The following is a 20,354-nucleotide window of genomic DNA, read 5'->3' on the forward strand; positions in this document are numbered from 1 at the left end:
TTTTAAAGCCCCTTATATTCCTGGCTAACCCAGGGCTTCAGTTCATGCATGACAGGCAGTGCTTCCTATGCTACTGACCTTAAGCAGCAGAAAGATTTTTTGACATTAGCTCATTGTCTCCTTTTTGCCAGGGGCAAAACTGGTTAAGGTGCCTTTGCATCTTTTTGGCAATATACAATCTGCATTGATTGACTGTACTTCTACATTATTTTTGATGTACCTGTGAACAGCAATATAAGTAATTATAGGTTAGCTTATTTAATGTTTTTGTTGTTGTTTCCAGGAATACCTTTTGTTAACATAGGAGATCAGGGTTTTCCTTGGGGGTAGGAAGGTGGGGGAGGAGAGGCAGGCCAGCATTTGTTGTAAATCTAGGAATAGCAAAACATCAGTGGTATTGCTTTCAGTGCAGCGTGTGACTGTGGATACTGTTAGCAGGGGAACGGTGTTGGGTCTGTGTCTGTTTATCGTGCATCAGGTCACTTTAATAGAGAAATTTATAAGCATTTCTTAGTGTTTTTGTGTTGTGTGTATATATGTGCAATTTAAAAATACTGTTCAAGGAAAAACTTGCATCTTCAAAGGGCGGCTGCTTCATATGGGGTGAAAACAAAAGGCTGCATTTCAAGGCTCGGTTTTGCAAGGTTCAGACTGCTCTGACACGTTTAGATAAGTAATATGCATAACTCAAAGTATGTTTACATATGCTTTGAACATACTTTCGTCATCTGAGACCTAGCTGCATAAGACTTAAGACTTTCTTGCCCTCATTTGAGTGTCTGGCTTCATCAGTATTCATCAAACATGTTTCAGGGAGTACTTTCAGAGCTCTTTTAAAGTTCTTTCTTTCCCAGAGCTCACCATAAGCTTTCCAGCAGCTGTCATGAGTGCAGTGCTTCCTCGTGCTCAGCCAGGGCAGCTCCAACAACTGCATTCAAAGCTCTCTGCCCAGAGGTTTTTTCGTCTCTGCAGCTATGAGGCTGGGCTCTGCTGTGCTTTCCCGTGGTCCCAACAGGCAGCTGATGAAAGTCTGCGTAGATCATTGAGTTCAAAGGAATTGCTGCAACCTGTTTTTGCTGAAAATCAGCCCTGCACATCTAGCAACGGTAAACTGGCTCTTCAGAGACCTCTGAACTGGAGAGAAGGAAAGAGCGTGGGCTTAGAGCACTTTACAGAAAGAAGGCTGAAATGTGAGTAGCTCCATTCCTTTGAACTTAAGATTTATTCCAAGATAAGAATTTATTCTAATGATCACACTGTACCAGTCTTCTGGTTGAAACTTGATTTCTTGTGATAATTTTATTTCTTAACATCTAAAATCGGCATCTATTTGGAGACTTCCTAACATTCACTCTTATTCTTCTGTTTGTACTGTTTAGACACGCAACTGACTGAGGTGAGATATACTACTACATTAGATACTCTAGTGTTATCATTCCCATGCCATACTCTTCTGGCAGGCCACGTTTGGACAACAACAGAAACAAATTAGCTTACACTGTTTCCTGGTATGCCATTCTGAGCTGAAATAGGAGCTGACATAAATGACTTAATGACGCAAGCACCTGGCAAAAATGACTTAAAAGATAATAAGCAGTCTGTAAAGACTGAAAGTCAACTTTTTTTTTGTTTTGTAGGGGTTTCATGGAAATGTTGAATTCAAACAGATCATATTTTACAACTTTACTTTTCTTTATCAGTGTGTTTGGCAAGATTCCTTCATGCATTTGAGGAAGAGCAAGACTGTAATGTTTACTTTGGCAAGCACTGCTGTGGAAAGTGAGTTTTCTCAATCTGAAATATTTCCAGATCCCCCATCCATCTATCCTGCATATCAGACAGGAACACTTTACTGGCAATGTAGCTGAAGCCCGCTGTTCTGAATTGGACTTGGTTCTACCAGTGAGATATATGTAGTAAGCCTTGGAATTTTAGATATCTTCAGTTTATCCTGGATCGGAGCGATGCTCTTGGATGTTCCACTGGGATGCCAGTCAGCAGAACACAGCCCCTAGGCCCTCTGCAGTGTTTGCAGCACCACAGTAGTGTGATCCATTCACCGCTGTTGTGGAGTGGTAAGGGTACAGAGCCCCTTGGCACAGTCCCCTGTAGTGGAGAGCAGCAGGAGCCAGGCAAGTTGCTACGTTATCCTGAGCAGTCGTTAGCAGTGGTGCTGGGGTTCCTGTCTTTGGAGCCCTGAAGTGGGGAAATGCCTTCTAGTGTGTTTTTTTTAATTTATTGTTGCTTCTTAATGTATAGTAGTGTTGGCCATTGGTGAGTGTTTCCTTAGGTAACAGGGCTGTATATGAGTCGAAAAGAAGGGCAATGGGAAGCACTGCCACTTCAATTTTGAATTGTAACTTCATTCCACCACCCCCACATACTTGATAGTTGGTATAAACCTCGTGGTGGTTCAGATAAAATCAGATCACATACCTCAGCTGGGATGTAAAACCAAATGAATATGGAGTTCGAGTACGTGATGATATGTACACCATAAAGAATCAGTGGGGAAAACCTCCTGGCTTCAGATTCCTGGCTCTCTGCTTCAAATGGTGTATAGTCATACAGCTGTAGTGAGGAGCTGGCTTGGAAATAAGTGTTTGCCTGTTAATCAGTATGGTAAAGAGGATGGGAGGAATTTGCAGAGATTGTGCCGAAGTTGCTTGGCTGTTCGCTAGGAAACAGCTTTTATATGACGTGAATACCCTTCCACAGAAAGGTCCAAGTACTGTATAACAAGACTCCATTCCAAAAATCTGATGGTGTTTTTAGAATTTGAACTCCATTTTTTAAAGACAGTGTTGCATGTGTTTTGTGGATGTCCTCCAGTGTTTAGAATGCTGTTTATTTGTTAAGTAATTCTGCTCATTATGTAACTTGAAGTTTTATTTTACTTTAAAGTATGATTAATTCATAACGTACTTTATTGCACTCATTATTCCCACACACTGCTGAAGAAACTAACATGGGTTCTTAGAACGTTCAAATTAGTGGACACTAGAAGTTGAGTTACTTAGCAAAGACTAAATTAGTTTTTCTATAGTAGGGTATTTTATGAATTGGCACAGTTTGGATATCCTTGTAGCTTTATCTTTGATTTTGCCAACATTGTGACATAAACTTTAGTTTTTAATTCATGATATTGTTAGAAGTATCAATGGTTGAATTTAAATGCAATTTAATGCAAGTTTGTCAAATAACAGAAAAGAGAAAATGAATTGCATGAGAACTCTGTAGGTCTCTGGACTTGTAGCCTCACCCACCATGCAAAGAGATCGAGGTTTACTAACCTTATTGTCACTCCTAGAGTAGACGACTGTCATCCTCTGGTCTCAGTGAGCGATTGTAACCGGCCACAGAAAATTAGTCTGTTTGAATATTTGTGTTGTGCACTTTTTAATGCCCGGGTGTAGAATGTGAGATAGTGAATCAACAACCAATTTTTATGGATGGAAGGCACGTAGCCATCAGAGGAAGGAGCAGTGTTCATATTTCCTAGAAGCAAGCAGTTGTTTACTCACCGTGTTTAGTACAGGAGGTGACCACAGGTGTAAGAACGTGTGTAGTTACGGAATATATGTATGTGCCATTAGAAGAAAAACCTTTTATTCTAATGAGAGGGTAGCTAGGCAACAGAGGCAGATGTGTGTTTTCTGATGACAGTGATACTGTGATTCTGGCAGGTGATTAAAAAAAATAAAAATGGGTATATGTATAAATCTTGGCTCAGGGGTGAAAGTGTCCCAGAACCAACTTAGCATGAACAGTGTTTCTAGGAACATATATGTGCCTGCTTCCCTATCTCAGCAGGTCCGGAATATCTGCTTTGTACTGGTCTGCAGCTGCTGCAGCATGGACACCTTACCATGTACAGGGCTTCTATGTGGCCTGTGCAGTGGCCTGGTTCTTTGTTCTGATAATTTGCTATGATTAACACAGAGCTGGCCTTTTGTCAGTGTTGTGATACAGGTAACTCCTATGGCAGAGCTTTTATTTGTTTCAGTACAAAGATGGTAAGAGTGGAGGCCAATGTTTTGCAATGGCTAGAAGAGATGGCTTTAGAATTTAGCCTGACGCATCCGTTAAACAAAAAAAGAAACTTCTGATGTTTGGTATTCTAGAGCACAGTAAACATATGTTAGATTAAACTTCTTCTTGAACAAATTACTCAGAACATTCAAATTACTTAAAAGTTCAAGAAGTGATCAGTAAAATGTTACCACATTTTTTATTAGTAGTATTGCAAATGCAGGCATCTATTTTGCATTTGGCTGGATTCAGCTGTTCTCCTGAAAGTTCTGGCCTTGTGAGATAGAAACTATGAGAATCCCTTTAATGACTTACTGCAGTGTAATGCTGCCTATGTTGTATTTAGAGGCAAACAGTATTTGCTCTGTGAAGGCTGATTCTAAAGGTACCAAGATCTACACTTTGTTAGGCTTTTTAGGAAAGAAAATTGATCTCTATTACTCATGCAGGATGGTGTTAATGACCTAAATATAAGTGACTGTTCAGATCCTTTTCAGCACAAGGTACATTCTACGAAGGTGCAGTCTGTAAGGCTGTATCTCTGAGACATCTTCTTTATCAGATTCTAACGTCAGTCATTTCAGGAATCCCCAGGCAGAAGGTGATAAACAGTGGAGGAGAATAAACCTGTTTTCTGTAGGAATCCAGACTTGCACGTGGAATCAGTGAGACATCTTATTTCCTGTATCCTGTTTACAGCTCTGCAGCCAGTGGATTTCAGGCAGTGTGGTGACCATCAGGGGATCAGGCTGTGGTAGCCGAGAAGGGAGAATGCAGAGGCAACTGCTGTGGTTGAGATGAGCATGACTAAGGCATGGTAACGGGACTGGGCTCTGCAAGTGGAGAATGCTCTGCAATGTGTGTACTTCAGTACATATCTTTAAAGGAGAGGATACTAAAAGCCTTAGATACCAAAATTATCCGGAGGCACTTAACCAGCCTGAAGTGGCTAATCTCAGACTTCTGAAAACCAGGAAATAAACAATGAACGTGTGTACTGTTTCTGGGTATGATCTTTAAAAAGGCTCAAGACAGTATAGGAAAAATATGAGCCCTTTGTTAATTACCTTTTGTGTTTTTTTTTTCCCCTGTATGTCTTCTTTTAGAAAGATAAAGCTAAAAGGGCAGCTGGGAGGATGCTTGTTAATGTCGTAGATATTCTTGATGCTCATTACATTTCTGCATTTATTTTTTGATTATTCTATTTACCTTTAGACTCTAGACTACAGCAAATAGACAAATCATACCTGTTGCTGATTTCAAGGTAGTGAAGACAAGCATCAATCTCAGTGCCATGTCCTGTATTTTGCCACCACAATAGCACAGTTTTGTGCACAACTAAGGACAAAGTAAAGTTTTGTAACTTAGTCACATGTGTGCTAATGTTTGGCTTTTGATGTGGTAAGAGATTTTTTTTCTTCTGCTATTTAAATAGTCTGAGTGAAAACCAGAATTCCTTTCTGAAATACTTGATTTTTGTGAGTCTTCCTTTAATTTAAAAATGCATTAGAAAAGGTGTGTTTATCTCAGCATTTATCTGCTGTTCTCTGGCAGATAACATCAGAGATAACATCTCTGTGACAGTCAGAGAAAGTCAAATATGGAACAAAGGCCATGTGTCTCTGATTCTGATGTTTTTGTCTTAGAGCATGTGGATGTCTGCGAGCAAGACAGTGTAACATAATACACATGGGATAGATAGGAATCCCATTTAAAAATGAGATCTTATTCTGCAGGGAAAGTAGGTGTGTAGAAGATGAAAGCATAGCACAGGCTGCTGCAATCTCATTAGATACACTTAGCATTTACATCTTTTTGGAAGTTGGTTCTAAAATTGTGATTGTTGTATTCTGTCTGTACCTCACATCAGCTTTTTGGAACTGGGGAGTTTTGACAACTAATTGGAAATGAGTAAATGATCCTTAATTAAAAATAAAATAAAAAGCCCACGTTCAAGCATTGATCTACTTCATCAGCATGTTTGAGTGATGAAATTGTAAGCTTCTCTGCTAACAGTGAAAGATTACACAGTTACTGAGTGTGTATAGCCATGCTTGGCTGGGCTCATAAGTTCATCAAGCAATAGTATAGTGCCTTGTATCTGTCTCCTGCCTCTTGCTGCTGTACTGTGACCCAAAGAATCTGTACTCATGGGATCACCTGTCTAGTACGGGGGAAGAAGGGAAGAGGAGGGCTGTACAAAAAAAAAAAAAGGCTGCTTTTGGGGTGCTGTGTAGAACTTGGAAAATGTTAGTCACAGGACATTTGTAAGAAATTAGCATTGTGAAAGGAAGGGCTGGGTTAGTATGAGATGCAGCAGATGACTGCAGAAGCAGATAGGGACTTGAAAAGCATGGAGAAGGGTCAAGTCAGTCAGACCTAGGATTCCTGTTGTATAGGGGAGGCATTAAAATAGGAAACGGTTGTGGTGGGCTAATGAGGAAGTACATCATTTTAGAAGTACAGGAGACTATTCATCCATAAACAGAGAGATGGGAAAACCTTCCCAAAATATTTTGTGGGGAATTTTCTGTTTGCTGTTGCCAAAGATAAGTTGTGTGTTCAGATGTCAGAAGCGGTGGAACAGCTGCAACAATCTCCTCCGCTCTGATGGAAGTCACTTCTGGACTGCTTTCACAAAACACATCTGCCTGGCAACATTGGCACTTTCATAAGCTCCTTTCTCCTCTCTGTATTTGTGGGAAGATTCTTTTTGTTTTGATTGAAAGAGGCACATTTCTTCTTTTTCTGATACTACTTTTAAGTCTGAAGTTTAAATGTACCATGTGGTAGTAGCCAGATTTTTGCAGGAAAGGCAGGGCACAGACTCTTGTTTCCTGCTTCTCTGATGCTTGAGATGTTGACAATCTCCTGCCCATGCAAAATGTTTCACAAAACGAAGAGTGTGGCACCTTTACCCCAAGGCCTGCTTAGCTGGAGAAATTTTGCCAGTCAGACATCCGGTGCTAGTTGGAAGGTGGCAGATGTTCCTTGGAGGATGAACACAGCAGCGGTGGGATATCAGAGCTGCTTGGAGACAGGAAAGAAACGACTGTAAATGCTGGGCAAGCAGCCACATACTAAAGACAGTGACAGGTGAGCTCAGGCATGTTCTGCTGCAGTGGTTAAAGGCTATACCTGCCTGTCTGTTCTGCTGGATGTTGCTACTTGCAATAAAGTCAGGGGGCCAGAACACATGTGAGCACCTCAGTTTGCTCCAGTTCAGTTTAACCTTAGCTTAAACCTGTGTAGAGCAGTATGAATCGCTTAATTTGGTAGGGGAGAAAAATAAGGCTCTGCCAAACTTAATTCACTCTGCTCTGCAGCACTCCATTAAAGTGCCTTTATTTGTATTTTTCTCTTTTTGTTGTATTGAAAGGCAAGGCATACCCTCTCATTTGGAAGTATGTAATTGGTATAGAAATAATGTGCCTCTGTCAGTATTTGAGGTCAGGAAGTAACAAGCAACTCAGAGTGATCTCCTATTTCTTTCATTTCATTCCTTTTTCACAAAAGCCCTGTTGAGGTGACATACATTACATTTCAGGAGCACAAGTATGAGCGAGAGATGTGGAGAAAGACAAAGCATTTAAGCTGATACTCAAGCTGAGAATCCTTCATGCAGTATGTTTTGTGCATAATACATTCGGTGCTTGTTTTAACTTAAAAGTCTTAGCCTCTGCAGCAAATCTGTAAAAGACCTTTCTCCAACCATTTTCTGTGCACACATTGACATGCAAAGCACTGCTCTGCGGTGGTTTTAGGACTCAGTTGTGGGCCATATTCTAATCTTCCACAGCTCAGGCAGGAAGAAACTTCTATAAAGAATTAGGGATCAGAATGGAGCTGTTCAAAGTTAGATTTAAGCCTCCAGCAAAAGCTCTTAAACTTCATTGGGACCATTTTGTGCATAAAATTACTTCTGTGTTACAATCTTTCATCATAGGATTTAGAAATGCAGCAATCTTTCAATACAGGGATTAAAAAATCATTAGAGGAAAAAAATCAATAAATCAGTTTGCTACAATGAGAAAACTGAATAGCTGTTAAGTATAGTGGTAAAGGATAATTTTAAAGATCAGCACTACTCTGACATTTTCCTTCTAATGTATATAGTTTGTATTTTATATAACAAGTATTGCTGGACTGTGAGTTATATAAATGAGCAAGTGTTTTATGCAGGTTATTTCAATTATCTGCCCTTGTAGAAGGTGAATGGAAAATAGCTCCAACTCAATTTTAGCATCATCATTTTGACAGCTCTAATATGCATATTAATAAAAAGTCTGAAGTGTAGAGGAATGAGCCCATTTGCAGAAGCTGGTGTTCTCTTAGCTCATGATCTTGAGGGAGGAAGCGGGGGAAAGCAGGAAGTAAAGAGGGGGGAATTAAAAAGAGAAACCCTCTTTTTTGAGGGGTGTTCTTTATGGCTTGCCAAGTCTTCTTGAAGCAGCTTGCAGGCTAGCTGAATCAGCAATGCATTCATCAGTAGAAGACTATTATCATAGTAATACCTGGAGCATGCAGCAAAGTAGAGACAAGTAAATCTGGAGAGGTGTTGTATGACATTTTTACGTCTGGTTTTAAAGTGAGTCAGAGCACTGTTACAAAGAGTAAATTTGGCTAAGTGCTGTAGCATGGTTAAATCAGCAAATTTAATTTGGGCGCATTATTTAGCTACTGTCTTTGAAGTTACATAAACAGAGGGTTGGGTTTTTCACTAAATAAGGGCACTGGTTAATTTGCTTCATACAAAATGCAGTTTTACCAGTTTTGGTATAGTTCTATTACGTAGTTAGTAAAATATGCTGAAAAAGCAGAACTTGAATATTTCAGATGGCAGATATTTTCCCATTATTTATTTATTTGTTTTATGTATTAATAGATTTTTAAGGTCACAAGGGTTTGTTAGCTGTAAACCTTATTGTACTTGGTTTCTGTGGCATGTTCAGTTTCTCAAGTAAATTTTCCTAGCTTTTCTTCATTATGGTTACTACAAGGTGTGGATCAGTTTGTGTTTAAATCCCATATGCAAGAGGGCAGGCTTCCATTCAGTTCTGTAACATTACTGGAGCTGCTAGACAGTAGATATGAGGGTGAACTAATCAGATAACCATTCCTTAAAATGCAGTTATCTTAGAACAGAGAAGAATATCAGTCCAGCACAGTTTTGATGTCAATAGGTAGAATGCATTCTTTTCTGAAAAGCTGTAAGGGCTAATGAAGAGTTAGGGTAATTTTAGAGCTAGGTTTCCCAGTCTGCATGAGAAATTTGATGTACTATATCTCATGCTCTGTGCCCGTTTGGCATGAGAAATTGCTGATGGCAAAATAAAAGTACAAGAGAAGTACAGGAAAAATGTCTTATAGGGACTACTGACTACAGCTAAGTTCACACGCTAAATATTGGAGTTGCCCCAACCTCACATTTGATGTGATCTTCCTACCTGCTTTCTCCAGACACTTTATAACTCGACTGTTTGCCACTGAGTGGGTTTGACAAAGAAACTAACTTGAGCTCTTTCATCCTTGATTTATAAGTGTTGGGGGGAGGCTTCTGATCTGAGATACTTTCTTCAGCAGACAGTAAGACATTCAGAGTGTCCCAGTTGCCGGGAAGAAGTCTTATGAGATACATAATGTAGACTCCGTCTCTGTCTTGGCAAAGTGGCTGAGCCACTGAATAAAGACCCCTACAAAGTATGTGAATTTTTATAGACAGATGTTATCCACTGACAGCACAGTAAAACAAAGATGGCAGAAGGAATCTTACTCATTTCAAGCATTTTTTTTTTTTTAATAACTAGTAATGGAAAGGGTTACTTCTTTTTTTCCTCTTCTGGCACCTTTTTTTTGTGAGCTTGCATAATTTGGTGTCTGCTCTTCATCATACCAAAACTCAAAAATGTGTTCCCTTTTCTTCTTCCTGCTGTGTCTTTCCCACTTACCAAAAGTAATGTTATGTTTGAAAATGTACTTCCTTGAATCTTATCTTTTTAATTAGAAAACACATGCATACAAAACTGAATAAATATATTTGAGTGATATTAGTAAATAGTGTAATAGAAGCATTAGGAGTTTGAACTCCACCAAAGAGCGATGTTTCAAAGCTGGAGTTGAGGGAGGATTTTTCTTTAAGTGCATTAAAAGAGATTTAGAAGAATTATGGGAACTCTTATCAGTCCAGATAGCAGAGGGATCAAATGGGAAAAAGAAGGAAGTGTTGCAGTTTAAGAAGTTGGAAAGAACTAAGATTTTATTCTTGTTTATGTACAGCAATACGTTCCTTTCAGTGTACAATGGAGTTAAAATTTGGTGGCCAAGCCTTTATATCTTTTGACTTAAGTCCTCTGTCTAATTCTTTGTGTGTGACTTAATTTTAAAATATTTTTTTAAAAAGAATTTTAAAGTTCAAGTCTGTTCCTTACTGAACTCTAAGGTAATTGGTTTTGATGGAAGCTGGATTAGACAACTGGACTACTTTCTCTCTATCAACTCTTCATCATGGGATGCAGTGTCTCTGTTACGTGGCTGGGTAACTGAAAATACAAAGCATATAGAGTTTCTTAATCACATGTGAACTACGTTCATGTGCTCAAGTTCAGGATAGACTTGGAGATTTAACCATACAGGCCTTATTAGCTTTAAAAGGAGGTGTGTGATTAAAAACTTTTTAATTCAGTTTAAAAAAAAAAAAAACAGTTGTGCAGCACTTGTCTGCCTCATGGTACTTCTAGCTGCTTTTTACGATGGGATCTTCAGATGGGATCTTCTGGCAAAAAGTAAGATTTCTGGTGATTGAGAAAACAGGAGCTGTTGAGTTCATCTTAGGCATTCCTCCTGCCCCTCAAATTTCAAAGGTATCAAGTAATAATGTATAGGGTCTAATCGAAGAGACATGTCTGGGAGAAGCATGATACTCCTCCTATCCTGATTCATAACTATAAGGCATTTTTGAAATGTGCTTGCAGAACTAATCAGGGGAAGGTATGAGATTTGAACTTGTTCTGCTTTTTTGGAAAAATTGAGCAGTGCTGTGCAGGAAACTAACTGTTCTCATGCTTCTCTGGTGCTTATATGTAAGCACATTCAATTAGTCTTAATGTACCTGTGACAGGTTGCAATTAAAACCTCCAAATGAATCTTCAATTTTTTTCCTCTTTTCACAGACAATATTCTCACCGGAAGAGAGATGGCAGAAATCAGTTCTCCTGTAAATATCAAGGAAAAGGTAGGCTCAAGTAACAGTGCAGTGCAAACCAAAATGTTTGTAACACACATTTCATCCCTGCTTCTTCAAGCACTACTCACATACTTAACTTCAATATAAGTTGACTTTGGGCATAAAGTTAAGTACACTGACGGGTATTGATAGGTTTAGAATATTAATCTTGGCTGATGAGAAACACATTTTTGCTTTTCTGCAAGGAGATAATGTTCTGTCAGATACAGTTCTCTTATTTTCTTGTGGTTCCTGTGCATGCTGATGCTATGGAGAATAGCACTTTGTGATGGTTGCTGATGCACAAAATTCACCCTATGAGCCTTTTGAAATCATTTTTTTTCTGACCAAGAATGTTGTACTGGAATACTTGAAGGTGTAATTTCTAAAATTAGAGCCTTAAAAGGATTATTTTTCCTCCTACCTAAGTATCTCTGATAGACACTAAGGGCCAGCATCCAGTTCTGTTGGTGGGCCCAAGTTTTCTTTGGGTATCAATGAAAAGTTGATTAGGTGTATTCACTTCATGAAAGTTGCACAAGGAGAAAGGATCAAATCTGTTTGATCAAATATGTTGTATCAAGGAAATACAGGAAAGTGAAGGCAATGTGAAACTGAGAAATATAGTCATCGCCCACTGTATCATAAGACCTGCCTGTGGCACTTGGGGCAAAAGGCATATGAAATAGTCTCTTCTCTCTAGGCCTGTCAATGGAAAGGGCAAGAAAAGAAAATTATGAATAGTTTCTTGGTTTGACTTTTTTCCCAACTGACAGGAAATATTTTCCAGTACATAAAGATTTGCCGTAGTTCAGTTTTGCAATTAGGTGGACCAGTAACAGGGAAAATCATTTTGCGTGAGGAGCATGTGCAAGATACTGTAAATGTGGCTTTCCAGACTAGAGAAGTCTCAGTAAGAGATAGAGCCTTAAGATAAAATGTAATGCAACACCATGTCACAGAGAAAGGAATTAGCTGTGAACTACAGTTCAGTAATCAAATTTTAATTAACTTGCTGTTTTACTTCTGAGTTTACAAATAAAATAATGAGCCTTACAGTCAGGTAATGTATTTCTCAGAATTAATCGTAAATTAATGGCTTAGACACTTCATTTAGTTTATAAAGACCTCAGGAACCAACAACTACTTATTCTGAAACTAGGTTTCCTCAAGTTTCAGATTAATGATGTTTCATGAAAGAACAATTACAAATTGTTGCCTGCTCAGTTACTGAAGAAGCAGAACAGCAAGTGATGATTTATATTAACTAGTTCAGGTGGGTGTGAGTTTTGTTCAGATTGTTGTGTCCATCTTTCTATACTTACTCACTTTGCTTTCAAAAGGTTGTAGAACCTTATTGCTTTATTCTTTGAGGAAACAATTCCTTACACAATGCCTTGTCCAGGTGCCTTTTTTTGAGTTGTTTTTCCTCATATTCATTGTAAACTGCTAGATTGTTCATTGCCGTTGAGAATTTGCATGTCAACATGAATCTATATTTTGATGATGAGTAATCTTCCTTAGTCCATAATAACAGCCCAGGGTTTAAATACTAAGTAGCTCGATTGATTTTTTGCAGTAGACGGTAACGTCATCAAATCTCATTCCCTGGTGCCAGAGTGCTGCAAGGCAAATTAGAATAATTCTCAAAATATAACTCCAGTAAATCAATTCGAGTTTTACTTATTTACTGTGTATCTTAAATTCTTTCCTTAATTTAGTTACTTTTACAAGTGCAGGGCTTTATAAATTGACTGTTTGTCTCTTGCTAGTTTAAGAACGAAGAAGTGCAACAGGCTCTTATTCACAGTGTAATATTTGTTATGCCAAGTCCAACATTTCTTTGAGGTATCTAAAGTTAAATGTTTATGAGCGTACACATTTTAAAGAAGGAAAATAATTGGATCAATATCCACTCACTTTATTCTAGTATTTTCCACTGGTATTTAGTGCCACTAAATCTCTCTGCCATGGTTAAAACCTAGGTTATCAGCAGCAAAGTTGCAGTTTTTTTAATTCTGAAAAAATACAGGCTAATAAACTGCTGAATAAAGGCTTAGCAATAAATGAATAAAATGCATAAATTTCAAAATGTGCCTATGTTGAAGAGCTAGCATGCTCAGTTTGCTGTTTCACCTGGGCAAGTCTGTCTTGTTTTAAAGTGAGATTGCCATGGCATGACACAGAACATCTATTTGACATCTGTTTGTTTTACAATATGGTGGCTCTTTCCATCAGAGGGTTCTAAAGGTACATTCAGGATATTGCTAAGTCACACACTAGAAATACAAGAGAAGGGATGAATGGATATGCCCTGCTCAGTTGGCTTTAAATGTATTTTCCCACAGACCAGACTGCTAAAATGTAAGGACCTTGTGTACTTCTGAAAAGCAGACATTTACTGTACCCTGGTAAGAGTGCAAATCAAATCCCTTGCTCTACCCATGTAAGTTTTAAGTGAAAAAGACAGTCATGCTACAAAGTCTAAAAGCAGTGAGTTCAGTGTTTATTTTTATTCATTTTCTTTGGTGAGTATTTCTGAGAAACAAAAATAAGTTTTGTAAATTTAATTACTTTTGCTGAGCTCCACAAACCCACTGCTCAAATATGAGCAGGCCTTGTTAAATAGAACAGAATGGAATACAGTTCCTTCCCAAGTCTCCATCTTTCTTACCTCTGTGCTTGCCAATCATAGTATACTTAAGATTTTGATCCTGCTAGGACTTGAATGAAGCCAAAAGAGCTGTACGTCACATCTGCACACACATACTTATTATTGTAAGTTTTTTTTGGTGAAAATAGAACTCAAATTTCTACTTAAGTTGGACATCGCTTCGCTGAAACAAAAATGTACAGAGCCCATGAAGTTTTGGCATAAGGTGGTTTTTATTGCTTTGTTTTTAAATTGTTGCATCTCCCCATGTTTTCTCCATGATCAGCATCTAGTAATTCAAGGAAATAAAATTTCTGCCACTGTTTTAATGCTAATGTAAGGCTGAGGCAGACATTTCAAGTGTTACTAACTAAAGTTAGGATGCTCACACATGCAAGTTTTCTAAGACCTTACCGCTAGCTTGAGTCACAAGAGAATGCTACTGTAGTACTGGTACTTGTATAATTTATTCATAGCATTTCAGTTGAAATAGTTCATAAAGTCAGTAGGATAAGCATTCTATTTTATATTTTTATATCTATTTTTTCTTTTTTTTCCCTGAGAGATTCACATAAATGTTGGCCTGCGATATCAGAAAGCTTAATGGAAGTTTCTAAAGTTGGCAGAGGCTTCTGCAGCTGTGATACTCATGTGGGGAGCCAGGAGAGTTGTGATTACCATATTTTCATGCATATAATCCAGAGATTTTTCTGGAATACCGTAAGCCTACATTTCAGCAGCAGCAAGGGTTGCATGCTTGTGTAGGTAGTACAAGGAGTTTACCATCAGGATCTCTCTTGGAATAATTCCCTTTGCCCTGACCCTTGCTATAGCCTTCATTCACTATGTGTTGTCCTCTTTGCCCCAATTATCCTCATCTGTATCTAAAAACAATGTATATCTGAGGACTTGTTTTCTGTTATCAAGATCTTTAAAAACTAAAAGTTATACATAGTTCAGATCATGCACATACAAGTGCAAACATTCTGTGGATTAAGGGATAAAACTGGTCAAACTCATTGGTTTAAATCCCCCCAAATTCCATAAAATTAATGAAACTATTCAAGCGTTAACCAAGTACATCACCAGAAGAGGTGCTGAGATTCTGAACGACAGGGCCTCTAGATAAGAAGCAATTGGAGTGAGGAATGCAAACAGTTTGTCATCTTCTGCAACAATTTAAATCTCTAGTTTTAACACGAGGAGAATGAATGCAAGGCACTTCCCAGGATAGCCATTCAGCTCTGGCATGTGGCTTTTGGTTTTGATTCAAAGAAATACCAGGAATTGTTCAAACTTCAGGACTTACTGTTGGGCCCATCTTTTTCTATTGTGTGTCTGGTCATGTTTGAAAAAGATTTGGTGTCAGCTGGAATAAACAAAATACTCAAATGAAAATATTCTTGGGATTATGTTGGGGGTGAAGTTTTGCTGAATTTCCCCAGAAGCATTTGCTTCTTCATTTCGTTGTCATTTCAAATGTCAGGGCTGTAGGAGTAGATGGGCAGGTTTGTTCTATTAACTGCGAGAAGAAAACGTTATTCAGATGTATGCTGGAGGATTTCAGTTTTGTTTACATTACACCATAACTGCGGTTTTCATAAGTGATGGTCAGCATGCAAGGAAATAATAGGACTCATTGTGGAAGGAATGGAAATAGTATCTACATTTTAAAACTCTCGTTACAAAAAGCAGATAGTTTACAATCTATGATTTCACTAGGTCTCCTTAAGGTTGACCTTTTCAGCTGTTCCATACCCATGCATTGATGGATTTAGTCCAAAGACCAGCAAAGTTGATCAGAATGCACTTTTGTCATTTGAAGAACCATTTAACTTGAGGTTATTATAGATTCATGTCTGTAAATAGTGCTGCCATTATTTAAGTGAAACAAGTTTTACTGGGTCAAACTCTGTTTATGTATACTTTTTAAAAATATGTTCTTTCAGGAATCCTGAAATGTCTGTTTTCCATTTCATTAGTTTAAAAAATTGAGCAGAGGAGGGCGTGGAACATTGTAAATCCAAGATGTTTGCCCAAACTAGACTACTGTAACAAGTAGAATTTGTTTTGTGCTTACAGGGATAAGTGATCTGAAGGTATTGGTGTGGTGAATAGGGTATATAGTGAACAGAGAGGTGCAGACCTGGTCAAAGCTGTTATTTTGCTCAAAGGGCATATTAAGAATATTTGTTCAGTGTGTCATGAACTCATATAGTTAGTAAAGCCTTTGGAAAAATGTCTCCTACATAAATAATAGGCTGTTAATACAAAAAATTCAAATTGTATTTATGAAATATATTAGTATTGGAGTTTTTTAAGCCTTGAACAATTCTGCCATGAAGTGTTTTAAAAAGAAACTTTTCTGTTTAAATAGCCTGGGGATCTGCTAAAGATAAACTTAGAAATTATAGAAACCAGCAGAGTTCTGTAGACAACCCTCCTGCCCTGGTCCTCTTGCAGGATTTGGGTTGACCCTAATTGGAGCTGTAATCTAGTTGAACATGGCATACACTGCTACCTGTCCTCAGTTGCTATGGGTGTATGCAGTATATATGTGGACGTAAAGATCTGCTACTGACACATGGTAGAAATAAGCAGGGTGGGAAAAGGTCTGTATTTGTTGATAACCATATTTTAGAAATAAATTTAGCTCATTACTTAAAGGAAATCTGTTGAGCTTGATGTTTCATACCAAGTGAAGGTGGATATGGGTTAGTGTTTCTAACCAAACATGAGAGAAAGTACTTTTAAATGAATAAGGGACTGTAATAGTAACTTTAAGGTGATTAGAGCAGCTGTGTTCAGGGGTTTTTGAACAGCCGTGAGCTTTCAGAAAAGAAGTTTAATTTGTCACTATGTCACGAATATTTAAACAAATTCTCTGAACCCCGGATACATTACTTATCTCAAAGGGGATGTTTCTGGTGAATGATGCCGGGGGGAACAGATGGAGTAGAACAGCAAACAGGCAAGGACTGGTTCCATGTTGTTACAGTTGCCTGGGAACCATTTGAAACTTGACAGGAAACCTAAAGGACTCAGATGAATATGCAGAAATGTCAGCTTGGTTCTGGGTGCAGAGTTAGCTGATCTGTTGTCACAACTTCCTTTTTACAACTTTCAGGCAGGCAGTATTTCTTTTTAACCCTTACATGTCAGGCATCTCTCATGAGGTAAATGTTTGTAACGACTTCAGGTGTGTAGGATACCATGAAAGGTTAGAATTTGTGCCCTCCTCTCCTCTCTTATGCTTCTCTGAAGTAACCTATTACTAAATATTTTTTTAGATGAACCAAAGATTTGTCCAAAGTGTGATTATGTATAGTAGAACATGTAAGCCTCAGAAAAATAGTCAAGTATGTCTGAACAGACAGAACAAAGGGTTCTGCTTTTCATGTTCTTGAGCATACACAGTTGTTTTCAAGAACAAGGCCTTGTATTTTAGATGTCTGATACCTTTAATGTAGTTTTTGTAAGGTTAATTTTTGAAAAAGTCTTATCAACATTAAACTAATAAGGAGAAGTGCAAATTAAAAGCTTTGATCAGGTCTGCAACTCTGTTCACTATACTCCCATTTCCGAGGGAAAGCCCAGGAAGGTAACTGCTGTCAGTGACAGCATCTCAGCTAGTGATGACATTAGCAGCACAATTATCTGTGGTTCTGAAGGTACATTACTGAATTCTCTTGACGTCTCAGAATGCTTGTCTGGCATCCAAAATGATGACACAAATTGACTGGGAAGCTACACGGAATATAAAGACATGATGATTAACAGAATTGTTAGAATAGTTGATTTCCCTGTAGTCTCTGTTGTTCTTCCTAAGATCAGGTTTCACCACGTAGGAGAAAGTTCTGTTCTCTCCCACATACACAGGGAAATAAATTTAATGTTGTGAGTTTGTTCTTGCAAACTGTTAGGTATCAATGTAATATCATTGCATGATAGGAGATTCTTTGTCTCTTGTACTTTTTTTTCTTGATGTTGATAAATGTTCTTATAAAGGAATTTGTTTATTGGTGAAAAGTCATGAAATACTGGATGATTGCAGTTCTACAGTCTGTGTTGCTTACATGTTGAAAAGGTGAATGTTCTTGGTAAGTTTGATTACTGTAAGTTTAGAGAAAGAGAGTTGGGTTTTATCTCCAGCCCTGGGATAACGATATCCAACCCTTTAGAAAAATGAGCTCTATACAGTTTCCTGGATTGAAAAGTGACAGACCTCTCGAACAGCTGGAAACTTGTAAGCAGTTGAGGTATGTAGCTGTACTGGTAAAAGGGCAGGTGTGTCACCTGAACCAGCAGGTGAGCCAGCATAGCTGCACTGCATAGATCCAGCTTACATCCAGCACTACCCTAAATATTTCACTTGTCATCTTGTATTTGTCAAGCATTCTTGGAGCTTTGCTGAACCTCCATTCATCACAGCTGATGATGGGCTTCTTATGACTTTCAGCTGTGTAAGTGTGTTTGCATTAGGCTTATGCTGTCAGGAAGGTTGTCCACCTCTCCCTTTGGTGTTTTTTTTGTATTTCGTTTTCTTGGTTTTCATGCCCCTTTCCAGAAATACATGGGACATGTTTCGCATGTAGAAACAGACCTCAGCTTCAAACATAGAAAGCTATGTTTATTTTGAAGCTAAAATAAAAGGACTAAAAGGTAGAATATCAGAATGTTTGCATTTCTTGGTTAAGGCTGTCATATGGCCTTGTCTGCCTCAACATGTCTTTGTCTTTCTCTCAGATGCACTCTCAGGTCAGAATTTGTTACTTGCAGCCATTTGTCTATTATTTTTGGATGTCCAGAAATCACTGACTTTCTCCATTGCATGTATACAACAATTCCAGTTTGTTTTGGCTGAAAACGAGTCAATGCATACGCTGAAAACCTGATGTCTGACACACACACATCTGCCTGTCTTTGAAATTCTGGGAAAAAATATTTTTTTAAAAAAAATGGCAACTTTATTTCATTTTGCTCCTGAATGTTAAGACATGTTAATTTCACAGCAAAACCTTTTAGGATTTCTCTAATGTTGGAATTCTGGTTTTGTGTTTTTGTTGTTTCTGAACAGAGCAGTGTATGTATGTATTTCTTTCTTAATGTTGTAACTAGAATTTCCAATCTGTATTATTTCATCTATCTTATCCTGAGTAAGTCACTGCAGAAATCTGGAAAGCAGAAACGCTAGTGATTGAATGGGGATCCTGGCTATCAATAACATAAGTGCACAAGGGAAACAGATTAACAATGTGTTAATCAACTTCTGGTTTAGAACTTCTGAAGTCCTGAATGCTTTGCAATCTGATGCTCGTTTGCTGAGGAAGCTTCTCATGAGATTTCTTAAGTTTTTATTTTCTAAAGAAAAGATAAATGTATGTATTCTATAACAATCAACAAAGGCTGTTGTTTTTTGGCAGTAAAACCATTGAGCTCTGCAGTACATAAACATCCCCTAAGGTGAATTTAGTCCAACTACAACAGGACTATGTCCACAGTGTTGGTCATATGCACAGCCTTTTTTTTCTGCGTTGGTGAGTGCTCTTCCCTAAGAGCATCGTTTTGCTTTTTTGGGGTTATCTCCACAAATAGGACATTTCCATACCCTTTTTGTACTTAGTCATAATACTACTGAGGTGAAGCACAGTTTAGCTTTTAATTCTATTAATCAAAAATTTCTTAACAGTTAAAGACCATACAATGCAAACAGAAAGACTTCAGTAGATTCTGTAGTCTAAAACATAATCTGCCTGGTTGAGTTCTTGTGCCACAATGTTCTCCACCCAACAGATGTTCTTCTTAATGCCTCTAAGGAGTTTGCACTGTATGGCAAGTTGCCTGGTCCATCCTGTGGTCTTGGCCTTAGTTTGTATTTTCCAGATGCTTCTTGAGGCTTTCAGACCTTTCATAGTACAGGATGACCTAGAAGCCATGTGAAATTCCCATGCTTATGTTTTGAGAGAGTTAGAATACACTAAATATTTCCCTTTACTATTTTGCATGTGAGCAGTTGCCACAAAGATTCTACAATTCTGAGTGGGTGGAGAGAAGATCCACATGATTATGAAAGAAGCAGGGAGGTTTTTGTGAGAATAAGATACAGTCCATGTGGTGGAAATATTTGGTAACTACCAGCTTGAATATAAAATAGACGGCAGTTTGTGGCCTGCTCTAGCCCCGTTGTCTGTTTGCTAGTTTTTGTTATCATGGAGCCAGCTCAGTTCATGCTTGTTGCAGCTTTATCAGTAATTAGCATGTCTGTGCCCACAATCAGGGAATGAATAAAACTTGTTTTTCTTAGAATTTCTCTGCACATCCTGTTCACTTGGGGTGATTTTCACCTAGAATGCCTGCAGTGCATGAAGGGCTATACTCACCCAGGCTGTCTAAACATCCAACACAGTATTTGTTAACTAGAAGCTCCAAGGCATCTAATGCTTGGGT

General features: G+C 38.2%; 1 protein-coding gene across 11 annotated transcripts in view; it reads left to right on the top strand.

Moving 5' to 3' along the window:
* The window catches only part of SPATS2L (spermatogenesis associated serine rich 2 like), a 76,543-nt gene that overhangs the window by 28,270 nt on the left and 27,919 nt on the right, over window positions 1–20,354 (top strand). For 6 of the 11 annotated variants that reach the window (XM_083842575.1, XM_083842576.1, XM_083842580.1 and 3 more), the window contains one exon: window positions 11,202–11,263. In XM_083842575.1, coding sequence (XP_083698701.1) covers window positions 11,225–11,263 — 39 coding nt within the window. In that variant the 5' untranslated portion in view covers window positions 11,202–11,224. Of the gene's footprint in view, window positions 1–972; window positions 1,191–1,700; window positions 1,780–11,201; window positions 11,264–11,606; window positions 12,531–20,354 lie in introns of those variants that run through there. The other 5 variants (XM_083842579.1, XM_083842583.1, XM_083842574.1 and 2 more) reach the window with 4 other exon arrangements.

The sequence above is a fragment of the Anser anser genome (assembly GCF_964211835.1).
Source record: "Anser anser genome assembly, chromosome: 6".
In the NCBI taxonomy this organism is placed as follows: domain Eukaryota; kingdom Metazoa; phylum Chordata; class Aves; order Anseriformes; family Anatidae; genus Anser; species Anser anser.